The sequence below is a fragment of the Astyanax mexicanus genome, chromosome 2 (assembly GCF_023375975.1).
Source record: "Astyanax mexicanus isolate ESR-SI-001 chromosome 2, AstMex3_surface, whole genome shotgun sequence".
In the NCBI taxonomy this organism is placed as follows: domain Eukaryota; kingdom Metazoa; phylum Chordata; class Actinopteri; order Characiformes; family Acestrorhamphidae; genus Astyanax; species Astyanax mexicanus.
In genome coordinates this window covers 20,163,993-20,177,552 of record NC_064409.1, presented here as the reverse complement: position 1 = coordinate 20,177,552, position 13,560 = coordinate 20,163,993, and the positions used below count along the sequence as shown (strand labels likewise).

Below are 13,560 nucleotides of genomic sequence, written 5' to 3'. Positions count from 1 at the left end.
ATAGTCAGTAAGTACCAGTGATTTTATGGTACGTACATAGTAAGTCTATAGTAACTACTAGTAAAACTACCAGGTATGTACAGCAGTACTTATTCAGAACTTAATGGTAAATATGTAGTACCTACAAATAATAATTATGTACTTAATATACATCAGGACTACATCTATATCTACGTATATTGGTTAATATAACAGATAGCACTGAACTTGAGATTAAATAAACTATAGGTTGAGGTTATGTATATCTTGGTAAGTAAACTGTTTTACTTCATCATCTTCCTCTATAAATAGTTTAACACAATCATTATTGTTACTTTAATTATTATTGGTTATCTCAATGTTGTAGGCCTGCATCTTTTATTTTTACAACCTGAAGAATGAAATATACACACCCACCTTCAACTATTTCACCTTCAGCATCACCTTGCTGTTTATCCTGAGCTCTGCGCCGTCCACGTCTTGTGTTTGGCATCCTCAATTTTGAACTTAAAAAAAAAGATTGATGCTGATTTACCGATTGACATACACACTTCAGTCTTAATACGTAGGGGTGTAAAGGATCACAAACCTCACGGATCAAATAAGAATAAAAAAAGAATTTAACAAAATGTACATTTGTTTTCTTTTTAATAAAACAAATAATTAAAAATAATATTAAATATGATTATTTTAGTTTATTTTATTCATTTATTGTACGTTTATTCTCCCTGTCCAGTTTTATACCTTTACTTATTTAATAAAAAGTGACTCTCCACTTTGATGGATGTCAGGTGCGGGTGCAGGGAGGACGCGGAGGCGGACGCAAATGCAAACAAAAAGGGATTTATTAACGAAAACAAAAACAAAATACACAGGGATAAACTGAAAACTGGACTGAGGAAACTGGGGAAAACATGGAGCACTGACAGACGATAAACGTACAAGGATCGACACCGGGGAAATGGAACACGGACCTTAAATAGAGGTGCACACACACAGGGAACAGGAAACACCTGGGACGAAGGGGCGGAGCTACAAATGAACACAGGTGAGTGGAAAAACACTGGGAATGAAACACAGACCTGAGAATAACACAGACATAAGAAGCAGACAGACTAAAGACCTGACAGAACCCCCCCTTTAACGCGCAACTCCCGGGGCGCGTAAAAACAGATCCCCAGGAGCCGGGCAAGAGGGGGTGGAAAACACAACAGGATACCAAACAAGACTAAGACTGAGCACAGACGAGAGGAGACTGGCCAAAGGACGGGACAGGAAACTGAAACACAGACTGGACCCTAGACAACAAAGGGGACTGGACTGGAGATCGAGACTGGACGGGGAACTGGACAGGAGACGGAGACTGGATATTGGGCAGGACAGGGGACGGGAAATGAGACTGAACAGGGGACTGGACAGTGGGCATAAACGGAGACTGGACATTGGGCTGGACAGGGGATACAGACTGGGACTGGATTGGAGACTGGGGAGGTGGGAAAAGCAGAGACCGGACAGGGGACGAGAACTGAGACTGGACAGAGGGCTGTACATCGGGCAGGGATGCAGACAGGGCAGGGGACATGAACAAAGACTGGACAGGGGACGGAGACTGGACGAAAGACTGGACAGGGGGTTGGACGTTAGACTGGGACAGAGACTGGACTGTGGACGAGAGAACCGGGACAAATACACTTACAGGGACAGAAACTAGCACAGTGACGGGGACAGGAACAGAAAAACCTAAGGGGACAGGAACATGAAAGAACACAGATACGGGGACCAGGACAGGGAGAGACAGGGGGACCAAAAACATAGGAGGGTGCCCAGGACCAGCAAAAGTCTGTGGGGACAGCCTGGGCACAGTACTGGGGGCAAAGTCAGGAGGCCTTGCTGGTCTAGGGACACGGGGCCTAGGGCCAAACATTGTTCTTGGAGCAGGTACAGGAACAGGAGCGGCGGGCACCGCTGGCACTGGAGCTGAAGCAGTGGGTACCACGTGGGTGGCAGGCACTGCAGACACAGGAGTGGCGGGCACCGCTCGGGCAGGCGCGGCGGGTGCCGCGGGCACAGAGTCAGAGGCGGCCGGAGCCGCGGGCACAGAGTCAGAGGCGGCCGGAGCCGCGGGCACAGAGTCAGAGGCGGCCGGAGCCTCGGGCACAGAGTCAGAGGCGGCCGGAGCCGCGGGCACAGAGTCAGAGGCGGCCGGAGCCGCGGGCACAGAGTCAGAGGCGGCCGGAGCCGCGGGAACAGGGTCAGAGGCGGCCGGAGTCGCGGGCAGCGCTGATACAGAGGCGGCCGGAGCCGCGGGCAGCGCTGATACAGTTGGCGAAGACGGCGATTCAGCGGGAGCTGAGAGTGCGGCTGCCGCCAAGATCCGGCCTGGAACCGCAGATTCAGCAGTGGGCGAGGCTGTAGAAACCGGACCGGAGCTTGCTTCTGGAGCAGGAGTCGCAGACCTGGAATCCGGCCGGGCTGGAGAGCTGGAAGCAGGTGGGGCTTGAGAGCTTGGTGGAGCTAGCAGGCTAGCTAGCTTAGCCGGAGCTTCAGAGCTTCAGAGGCGCTTTCTCGGGGGGCGGCACGGCCACCGCTGAAGTCTCGGGGAGCGGATGAGCCGTGGGGGTCTCGGAGCGCGGAGCCTCAGCCGCGAGCTTCTAGGAGCGCGGATGAGCCGCGGGGGTCTCGGAGCGCGGACCCTCAGCCGCAAGCTTCTCGGAGCGCGGATGAGCCGCGGGGGTCTCGGAGCGCGGAGCCTTAGCCGCGAGATACTCGGAGCGCGGCGTCTCGACCGCGGGATTCTCGGAGCACGGATGAGCCACGGGAGTCACAGAGCGTGGTGTCCCATCCGCTGGCTTCACGGAGCGTGGCGTCTTGGTCGCGGGATTCTCGGAGCGCGGATGAGCCACGGGAGTCACAGAGCGTGACGTCCCATCCGCTGGCTTCACGGAGCGTGGCGTCTTGGTCGCGGGATTCTCGGAGCGCAGATGAGCCACGGGAGTCACAGAGCGTGGCGTCCCATCCGCTGGCTTCACGGAGCGTGGTGTCTCGGTCGCGGGATTCTCGGAGCGCGGATGAGCCACGGGAGTCAAAGAGCGTGGCGTCCCATCCGCTGGCTTCACGGAGCGCGGCATCTCGGCCGCGAAAGTCACTGAGCGCGGGTAGAGTACAGCCCCTGGGGGAAACGGCAATGGAGTACGGGCTGGTGCGGGGTAGAGCTCCTCCAAGAAAATCCTCCCCCGTAAAGGGATCCTCTTTATGCTGGCGGGACCCCTTAGAACGTCTACCCCGAGGCCTGTGGCGTCCTTTAGGCCTCGGGGATTCCAACGCCGGGGTCCCGCATGGTGCACGGCGGATCGCCAACCTGGAGCCGGTCCACTTATTTGCTGCGTCCATATTTGGTCGATCCTTCTGTCAGGTGCGGGTGCAGGGAGGACGCGGAGGCGGACGCAAATGCAAACAAAAAGGGATTTATTAACGAAAACAAAAACAAAATACACAGGGATAAACTGAAAACTGGACTGAGGAAACTGGGGAAAACATGGAGCACTGACAGACGATAAACGTACAAGGATCGACACCGAGGAAATGGAACACGGACCTTAAATAGAGGTGCACACACACAGGGAACAGGAAACACCTGGGACGAAGGGGCGGAGCTACAAATGAACACAGGTCAGTGGAAAAACACTGGGAATGAAACACAGACCTGAGAATAACACAGACATAAGAAGCAGACAGACTAAAGACCTGACAATGGAGAGCTGTCTGTCTGTGGTTATCCTGTGGTGTTCATAATGATCTGGCATGATCTTCGCAGTGAAGTGAGGGTTGCTTAAACACTTTCAGCATTAAAGCCGGGGTCCTGGCTCAGTAATTAACACCACAGCAGACACATGGGTAACAGTTTTAGTCTGTATTAGGACTAAATGTACAGTGCGGACCGAACCGTGAGGACTGATCCATTACACCCCACCTACACTGCACCTTTAATTACACCTAGACACGCAGCGCCACTGCCTAAACACATAAAACCCCCTCCTGCTGCTGTAAATTATTCGTGTAGCTGACTAATAAACTACATTTTGTCAGGCTGAGGTGTGATGGAGGAGGAGGACGTAAGTGCAAAGATAATCTTTTATTAAATAAACAAAACAAACATAGAAAAGAAAACAGATTACATACACTAAGACTAAGGCTGTATTCGGAATGGCATACTACTATACTGCGTACTGCACACTGCACTAGTATGTACTGCATACTACACACTGCCCAGTATGTAGTATTCGGTACTGTAACACTTTTGATTGTAGTACCCTACACGGTCCCTGACACACCAATCAGTGCTCCGAATTCCTTAGAGTGAGTTGTAAACAGAAAGAACATGAAAAATGTCCTACCTTTTCATTATTAAGACTAATGAGATCTGCATACTGTCCAGAACAGCAATTGCTGCTTTTATTTTAGAGTTTAGCAGCTAACCCAATTCTAACAACCAATTAGCAGCAGCCCCCACAACCCAAGTATGTTCCAGTTATATTTAAATATGTTTTTCTATTTATTTTAGTAGATTACTATTTTCATCTATGTAAATACCAACAAGAAGAACACATTTAAACAAACTCTCATTCATATTTACACAATCTCAACACAAATCAAACAATTTTATTAATTTGTATTCAAATAATTCCCTTATTTAAAAGAAAAATATGTATTTAAACACAGGGAATTATTTATTAAATCAACAGAACGATTTATTAAACAAAGGTAATTATTTATTAAATAAAGAGAACGATTTATTAAAACTGAGGGAATTTTTTTATTAAAGTAACAGAATAATTTATTAAAACTGAGGGAATCATTTATTAAAATAACAGAATAATTTATTAAAACTGAGGGAATCATTTATTAAAATAACAGAATAATTTATTAAAACTGAGGGAATAATTTACTGCAGCAAGGAAAGTAATGGCTCACCGCTGTCGAGACCCTCCGCTGCCCCACCCGCGGAGAACGCGCGGCCGCGGCAGCGGAGGGTCCCCACCCGCGGAGAACGCGCGGCAGCGGAGGGTCCCGGCGGCGGACAGCGCTCGGCCGCGGCAGCGGAGGGGGCTCGACAGCGGTGAGCCAATACTTTCCAAAATAATTCCCTTAATTTAAAAATATATTTATTTATAAAATTTAAAAATCTCTCGCACTCGCCTCCATCTTGTTTTTTTCTGAAGCGAGCTGGAGAAGCCAGTCGCAATGCATGTTGGGATGCAGTACACCGCGAAGATAGCTCCCCATGCACACTGCGGAATCGGAGCGGAGTAGTACACCATCCGGGTACCTGTAGTGCACTACAGATCCTCAGTTTGGTCACACACTGCGTACTGCATACTGGCTTTAGGCAGATTTAGTACGCGAGTAGTATGTAGTATGCCATTCCGAATACAGCCTAAGACTGGGGTAAAGACTGGGATACAAACACTAAGATACAAGGCTAGGCTACTAAGGCTAAACACTATAAACAGGATACATGGTTAGAGATACTGACTAGGATACACAGACTAGAAAACACAAAAGACTCGACACAGCACGTACAAACAGAGGGGCTTATATACAGGAGGGGAGTGAGAAACACCTGGGCTAGGATGACGAGGGGGCAGGGTTACAAACAAGACACAGGTGAGAACACTAATGGTTAGGGCGGGACTAGGGCGGAAACAGGTACAAAAACACAACACAAGCACATGGTAGGGAACACATGACAGGTAAACAGAGGGGCAGGAGCACTAGGGAACAAATGAGGGAGAAACATAACACAGACATGGGCTAGGGTGTAACACATTTCTAGCAAATACAGTAACCTAGCTGAGCTAACAGGCTTACTTACTGAACTGCGCCTCCAGGATTTCTGACTAAATCCCCCGGTACTCTCTCTAGCTTATTAACCTGCTTCAGACACGCATCTAAACAAGCTAGGTCCGCCCACAGCAGCAGTCCTCTCTGATTGGCTGCCTTTCGTTATTGCCCATCCAATAACCAAACTTCGTGCTGTTTGAAAACAGAACAAGCCAATTAGATACTACTTTCTTTAAATTTACCGGGCTTTAGTTGGCGCGTAGCGTCAACTACTCCAGAGCTCTGTATGTGCCCATAGAAAATAGTACAGAAAAATGAGTCTGATAAAAAAGCTCCTGCGCAGGACAGAACGAAAACACAGCAAAAAGAAGCTCATTAAATGGCTTCAGAAGGAGAGACTTCTTGCCAGAACACTGAAATGCCCTAGATGCGGGAAAAAGATGCATTTTAAGAAGAAAACCAGCATAAAGGATGGGTACACATGGTGAGTTTTTCTTTATTTATTTTAATGCACAAATAAATGATAAAAATAATAATAATCACCATCATCATTATTATAATTTTTTTATTATTAGTGTTGTTATTATTGTTGTTGTTCTTAATAATAATAATAATAATAATAATAATGATTATAAATAATAAGTTAAATGAATTTTTATTAAATTATGCGCATATCTATCCCCATATACTTAGGATATGTAGACGGAATCATCATCGGCAGAATACAGTTCGTTCCATTCGACACGGATCAATTTTTAGCCGAAGCCATGTTCCACTGGTGTCATATATGAAACACATTCACAGGTTGGTAAATTATACTCATACTTTTTATGTAAAAACTATTCTGCGTTGTTGTTTTAATGATATAAATGAAAAAATAAATAATCAATGTTATAAAGTAAATTCTACTGATTTACAGTTAACCTTTTCCAGGCCACATGTTAACACTTATTAGAATAAAAATAAATTATTTATGCTGAGTTTGGCATTCAGAATGTTATCAATGAGAAATGAATAGAAGTTATGTCAATTAGCAAAATATTATAGATGTACATTTTAATTTCTATGGGTCTTTAAGTTGACATACATATACAAATATACATACAATGTTGATAAATATAAAGAATATATCTAAAGGATGCAAAATCCCCCTAGCATAACACAAATAATGGAATTCATTATGGAGTAATTGTCTTTCATTAAAAATAAAATCTTTAGAATAAACATGTGCCTACGTAACTTTGCAGACTAAGAAGGCTTTTGCAAACCAAGTGTAAAATTTTAATTCTTAAAGTTATGTCTTATAAGGTAAGATTATTTGTTATCGGTAAAACCATAGTGTATAGGAAAGGATGTATCAAAGAGGGGGTGTTCTTTTTAACATGACTGCTTGTGAGAGCTTTGTCACTCTTTTCTAGATTTGCCCAAGGACTGCGGCTCCGGCAGGTAGACATGGTTGAGGAGGGACTTTGTGGTAGTAGTGCTACAATTACAAAATTAACCCAGAAGCTTAAAGGAGTGTGTGTCAATGCTATTCGTAAAATGAAGAGGCAAAAGAAGATGCAAATTGGTGGAGGAAGAGCATATGTTGTTCTTGATGAAAGCAAGTTTTGCCACAAACGGAAGGTATTTCTTAGAAAATAATTAATTTTATTAATTTTATTTTGCAATTATGTTATGTTGGTTTTCTAAGTTGAACTGCTTCTTTAGCACTTGTCCACAACATTTGTTTATGTTTCTAACATTTCTAATATGTTGTCTATATAACTTTATTATTCCTTAACCTTTCTTTGGTAGTACAACTTGAGAGTTTAGGGTGCTTCTTGAACCACATTCTCCTGAGATTTAGCTCACATCCAGATATCTTGACATTTTCCTTCAGAATTTGCTGGAATAATTCAGAATTCATTGCTCCATAAACAATGGCAAGCCATCCTGGCCCAGATGCAACAAAGCATCTACTTTTAGGACTTTCAATAATCTGGAGAAGTTTTAGGTTATATATATGCAGAAAGATAGAACATTCTAAAGAGTTCACCGACCACGTTGAAGCACCACTGAACCGGAACAGTATATTGAGCTACCTGTAATAGTTGCTAAATATGCAACAGAATTCATACATATGTAGTTTACTTCAATATATGTTGCTCGGATGTCAGCTCAGAAAAAAAAGAAACTACATACTAATATAAAAGGCTGGTACTACAATATGTCTAATAACTAATTTAACAAAACTGTTGCTCTGCTTCCAGTATGCACGTGGCCGTTTTGGAAACACCTGGCGAAGAAAAGCATGGGTGTTTGGCATGATGGAAATAAAGCGGAATCGCAGGAGACCCCTCCTAAAGGTGGTTAAGAGAAAAACAGGTGCAAAGTTGATTCCTGTTATTCAGAAATATGTGCGTTGTGGAACCACTGTGATCAGTGATAAATGGCCAGCTTATAAACAACTAGGACAACACGGTTACATTCATTATCAGGTCAATCACAAACGCTTCTTTGTACATCCACAAACAGGAGCACACACACAACACATTGAGCGAGCATGGAGAACATTCAAGAACGAAGTGTACCGTTACAGGGGTAACTTGACCAAAAAATCATTGAAAGACCAACTTGCATTCATTGAATGGAATTACTGGAGGGGAAAATCACATCCAAGAGGTGTCCTTGGATGTCTCTTTGAAGACATTGGACTGAAGTATCAGGTGTAACCCTTTAAACATCAAAACCAGAAGTAAAACGTGCTTCAACCAATATTGGATGAGGTGCAACCATATCATACTCTATATCAAAAATGGTGCAAAAACTTCTTTATTTAACTAAAAACATGACATTTTAAGGCAATGCTTCAAGGCCAACATCATGTTTTATAAAAAAAAAAAATTGCAATAAGCGTTGCACAATTTTTGATGAACAGCCCCTTAAACTGCCAGGTTCTCCCATGTATCCAGCCTTCCATGTCTAATTACTGTTACATACAAATAAACCAGTTGGTATTTTTCCATGTAGGTACTGAACAGTAAGCCTTCAAATGTGATTAGCATTAAAATCATTGATAAAAATGATGGTTGTATGAAATAGCAAATAATATTTGTAAGTATATGTACTGAAATAAATATTTTATTGATTTTATGGATTCACTCTGTACAAGCTATTTAACAACACACTTTCTGTTTCTTTTTTCTGTACATGCCAAAGTCAAAAATAAATTACTTACCTTTTCTACAGATTTTTTAAGGATCTGCATGTGAATTTCTTTAATTAGACTACTATTTCAGGGCCACAGCGCTTCAGCTCTTGTAAGGAGAGGACAAGGCTGTGAAGGTGCACAAGCAGGTCGTTCATTCTGTTTAATGTTGATGTAAAAGTTGGGTTTGTGCACTGCTGTGTATCTTTGTGTGTGTGTGTGTTACTGGGCGGGGGGTATTCACAGTGGGTGTGTCATTGCAAAGATACCAATAAACATCTGATGGTCGACTGTTGTCAGGGTTTAAATCAGTCAGTGGTGCACCTGTGTTTTCCACTGCGCCTATCAGCGTAGATATATTAATAAACCCTGTTGCTATTTAAACTACATGGGCACAGGGCCTTAAAATAGACTTTGACCAGGGTATAAGATAGCAATAAGCATCACAATATGTCTTGTGCAGACATATTGTGTAAGTGTAAGATAGGGCCCATATGGTTTTCTTACAACGAACAATATCTCAAAATTAAAAAATGCAGACCGGCATCTGATGATAGCTTAAAAATAATCAGAAAAACAAACATATTCATAAAATATTACCAGTAAATTAACTTGCTGTTAGAAGTTTTTAAGAAATAATGGAAAAATAATAATAAGAATTAAGAATGTATCCACATGTCCACTAAAGACAGGACAGTTATTTATAACCTTCACTTTTTTATTGCAAAAAAATAACCAACAAACAATAAATCTAAAAAGAGCTAAAAAGGATCTGAAGAATTTGCAGTAGTCAGTAGTCACAACAGAAGCATGTATTTCAGAAAAAAAATACACAGGTAGTGGGATGAAAAAGACTTGCAAGAAAGTGTATGAAAAGTAGGCAGAGTTAGAATAATTTACAGTACTTAATGATTATTAAAACGTTGTATTTTTACATAAAAGTCATTTCTCAGACTGAGAAGAAAAATAAGTCCATTGTTCAAGCATTTGTTCATTGTTCACAGTGATTAAATTAACTATTCCACATTCCTCGTTTGGTATGGAAGTAGTGCACAAAGTTCCTGAGGTTCAGTCGCTCCACCTCCAGCTTTGCCTCCAGGATTCTGTAAGGGAGAAAGAAGATTGTCTGTTAAATCATGGAATACTGGAGAGGGAGGCATTCACATTGGTGTTGATCTTTTTAAACTTGTGTAGGAAATTAAATAAAAACTTGGCTTAACAAGTAAGGTACACCTTTAAAATTAGACTACTAAATAAAGGGTTTATAGATTTTTATTAATGGTTTATAATTAGGTTGTAAATACTTTATGAACCATTAACAATTAGTTACAACACAAAAACATATCCTACTTTTCAATCAGTCAGCATTAAACATATATAATAAAATAATATAGAAAGTAAATTTTATTATTTAATGTTATTTTAAGTTATTATTGGTTAAATTATTAATCTGGGAAGATATGCTTTTGATGCTGCTGACTGATGACTGATGAAACAGACAAAGTACGAAAAGCATTCAGAAAATAGGTTAAACAGTAAAAATGAATGTGGAATCACTATTTAGCAAACAACAGGCCACTGTTGTCCTTTTTATGTATGTTGTAACTGCTTATGAATGGTTTCTAAAGTATTTTACCCCATATAAACTATTTATAAATACTAAATACTAAAGGAGCCTTATTTTAAAGTGGTGCCAGAAGTAAATGATTCTTAAAAATTGTCTGGTGGTTTGGTTTCTACTTACCTGTCCAACAATTCCCAGTCCTCTCCTCCCCACTTGTCTTTGAAGTCTTTAGTGTTCATGCCTCCAATTTGGTCCATGTCTGATTTATAGATCCCTATCAGACCATAGCCATCGATTTCCCAGAATCCTGTCGCAGAAAACAACAGTTAGATTTGGATAATGAACAGAGAATAGCATAAAACGCCTTTAATGTCTTCAAGAAACTGCCTAATCTGAAATCTGAAATCCGGTGGCATCATTTTGCTCTGGACTCTAGACATTTTGCTCTGGCTAGCACTTATCATTGCTATCCTATGAAAAACACTTATCTCCATTTTTTGTCGATTTTTAGTTTACTGCATAATTTGAACAGACAAACTGTCTCTTAAATTTCTTAAAGAACGGACCAATAGAAACTCTTCAAAACGACCTGAAATAAACTCTTTTTACATTGACTTCCATTGAAAGTTTAGCAAGTTTTTTCTCTCTCCTGTAAAGTTGCTGTTTTGGAGATAAGTGTTTTTCATTGGACAGCAATGTTATGCTTTGTGCTTATTAAGATAAATAAAATAAACATTTATCAATATTAGTTGTGAACTTTTAATGTCTGGTTAGTTACTATAACAGTTAAACTAAAAGGAGAGTGTCAGGAAGTAACATAGACATGAGAGCACCCTGAAAGCATCACAAGCGGATGGTGCAAGTTAAAGTACCGTATTTTTCACACTATTAGGCGCACCATATTATAGGTGCACTATCAATGAACATCTATTTTCTGGTTTATTTTCATACATAAGGTGCACCGGATTATAAGACGCTATAAGGAGTTTGTAATTCAGCAGGTCTCGCCACTGGGTGGTGGTGGGGAAGGGTAGCTAACTAAGTTAAGTAAAGCTAAGCTAAGTAAACTGTAATTAAACACAGATTTCTCTGCTGAAAGCTGTTTATTTGGGTAAGTAAAGCGCTTCTGTTTATTTATAGTAAACTTAGATTCCTGAATTTTTCCAGCACTAAGGCTGGAGCATTAGCATTAGCGGCTAACCACTAGCGGTTTGGGGCTTATGCAGCCCGCCAGCACTACACTGAGGAACCCTGAGTGTTCTGGTTAGCCAGGGCGATATTACCTAGCGATTCGTCCCACGTAGCTCATTTTAACAGGGTAAACACAAAGACTACAGTCTAATATACTCACGTCTGAATGGTGAAAGAGCTAGCATTTAGCGTGGTTAGCGGGTAATGCTAATACAGCTTCAGGAGTGCTAGCCAGGTTTAGCAGCAGGCTACAGTCCAATAATACACACCTCTGAACAGGGAATTAGAGGTTAGCGGCTAATGCTTATGCTACCCCAGCCCCACTGCTGGAGAACTAAACTGAAACTCCTGTATAACTCTCTACTTCAACAGAGTGGCTTTACTGCTCCTAACAACCTGACTGTTAAAATTCATTATAGGATAAATTATAGGATAAAGCGGACTGACAATTTTTGGGAAAAATAAAGAATTTTAAGTGCGCCTTTTAGTGTGAAAAATACTTTAGCTAAATGCATTTATTATAGAGGGTGTACATAAGATCATTACCTGTGGGAGCTAGTAATGAAGCTCCACAGTCCAGCCTCATCACAGCCGGAGCGAAGATCATTTTCCCCTGTATGGTGTGTTTACGCACACTGTCGATGATATTTGTGGGAAAATTGAGATGCAGATCACACATGAACAAAATACTGTTCTCATCCTGAGAGAAAAAAGGGGATAAGACCAGTTTAAGACCAATCTGATCAGGGCAAAACAAAAGAATATGGTTTTAAAATAGAACTAAAAGAGAATACGGCATATGTAAGTATAACAATTGTATAACAAAAAGTAAGTTCCTTACATTAATGAGGTCAATTGCTGTTTGAATTGCCGTTGTTTTAAGAAAAGTTCCTTCCAGCCTCTTGTACTGGTAGCTGCAAAAAAAAAGGAAGAGTAGAAGCAGAATTTAGAAATTTGCATTAATATGTGATGTGTCAATCTGACTGTTTACTGTTAGAACATTTTTGTGAATGAAAATGAATGAAAAATATTTTGGCAAATATATTTTAGTTTTGAATCTAGTCTATATATCTGTGATTTTCGCTGAATGATCTGTTCTTGAACTAAGCAACATTATTGGCCTATAGGATAAGCAATATTTCTAGATAAAAATCACTTAAATCTTTCCAAACTTTGGAAATGGTCTAATTAATTTTACCATATTTTTTGCATTGTCTGGCACACTATCAATTAACAGGATTATAAGGCTTATTATGTGACACTAGTAAGGAACAGGGGGGTCGCCATTTTTTCCTGCTAATTCAGCAGATCTCACGGCTGCTTGGTGGTGGGGGGTAAGTAAAGCTAAGCTAAGTAAACAAAATTGTAATTGTTAAAAAAAACATTTTCTTTTAAAATCAAACAAGCGCTGGATGTTAATCTACACTGTTTTCTCTACTGAAAACTGTTTATTTGGGTGAGTAAAGCACGTTTATTTACAGTGAGCTTAGATTTTCAGATTTCTGCTAAGGCTGGATGCAGCAGAATTAGCATTAGTGGCTAACTGCTAGCGCTAGCCACGGTTAGCACTAGTAAATGCCACCGGACAGAGCTACACTGAGGAACAGAGGCAAAGTCTACAGTCCGATATACTCACCTCTGAATGGTAAAGAGCTAGCGCTTAGCGTGGTTAGTGGCTAATGCTAACGTTGTTCCAGCAGTGCTAGCCATGGTTAACTGCAGGTTACAGGCCAATAATACTCACTAAATCTAAACTGCGAATGAGTTTGCACTTAGTGCTGTTAGCGGCTAATGC

General features: G+C 41.4%; 2 protein-coding genes across 2 annotated transcripts in view; one reads left to right on the top strand and one right to left on the bottom strand.

Moving 5' to 3' along the window:
• Nucleotides 1-6,067: 6,067 nt before the first annotated feature.
• On the top strand, nt 6,068-8,846 carry LOC111191305 (uncharacterized). The gene is made up of 5 exons (XM_049474329.1): nt 6,068-6,304; nt 6,514-6,624; nt 7,239-7,446; nt 8,073-8,187; nt 8,833-8,846. Exons 1-5 carry the CDS (start codon nt 6,135-6,137, stop codon nt 8,844-8,846), a joined length of 618 nt encoding a protein of 205 aa, XP_049330286.1. The 5' UTR covers nt 6,068-6,134.
• A 1,056-nt stretch (nt 8,847-9,902) lies between these two features.
• The window catches only part of LOC103034836 (beta-1,4-N-acetylgalactosaminyltransferase 3), a 28,508-nt gene continuing 24,850 nt past the window's right edge, over nt 9,903-13,560 (bottom strand). Inside the window, exons 17-20 of the mRNA XM_022671364.2 lie at nt 12,607-12,679; nt 12,312-12,465; nt 10,755-10,881; nt 9,903-10,113 (exon numbers count right to left, since the gene is read on the bottom strand). Coding sequence (XP_022527085.1) covers nt 10,023-10,113; nt 10,755-10,881; nt 12,312-12,465; nt 12,607-12,679 — 445 coding nt within the window. The 3' untranslated portion in view covers nt 9,903-10,022. The remainder of the gene's footprint in view (nt 10,114-10,754; nt 10,882-12,311; nt 12,466-12,606; nt 12,680-13,560) is intronic.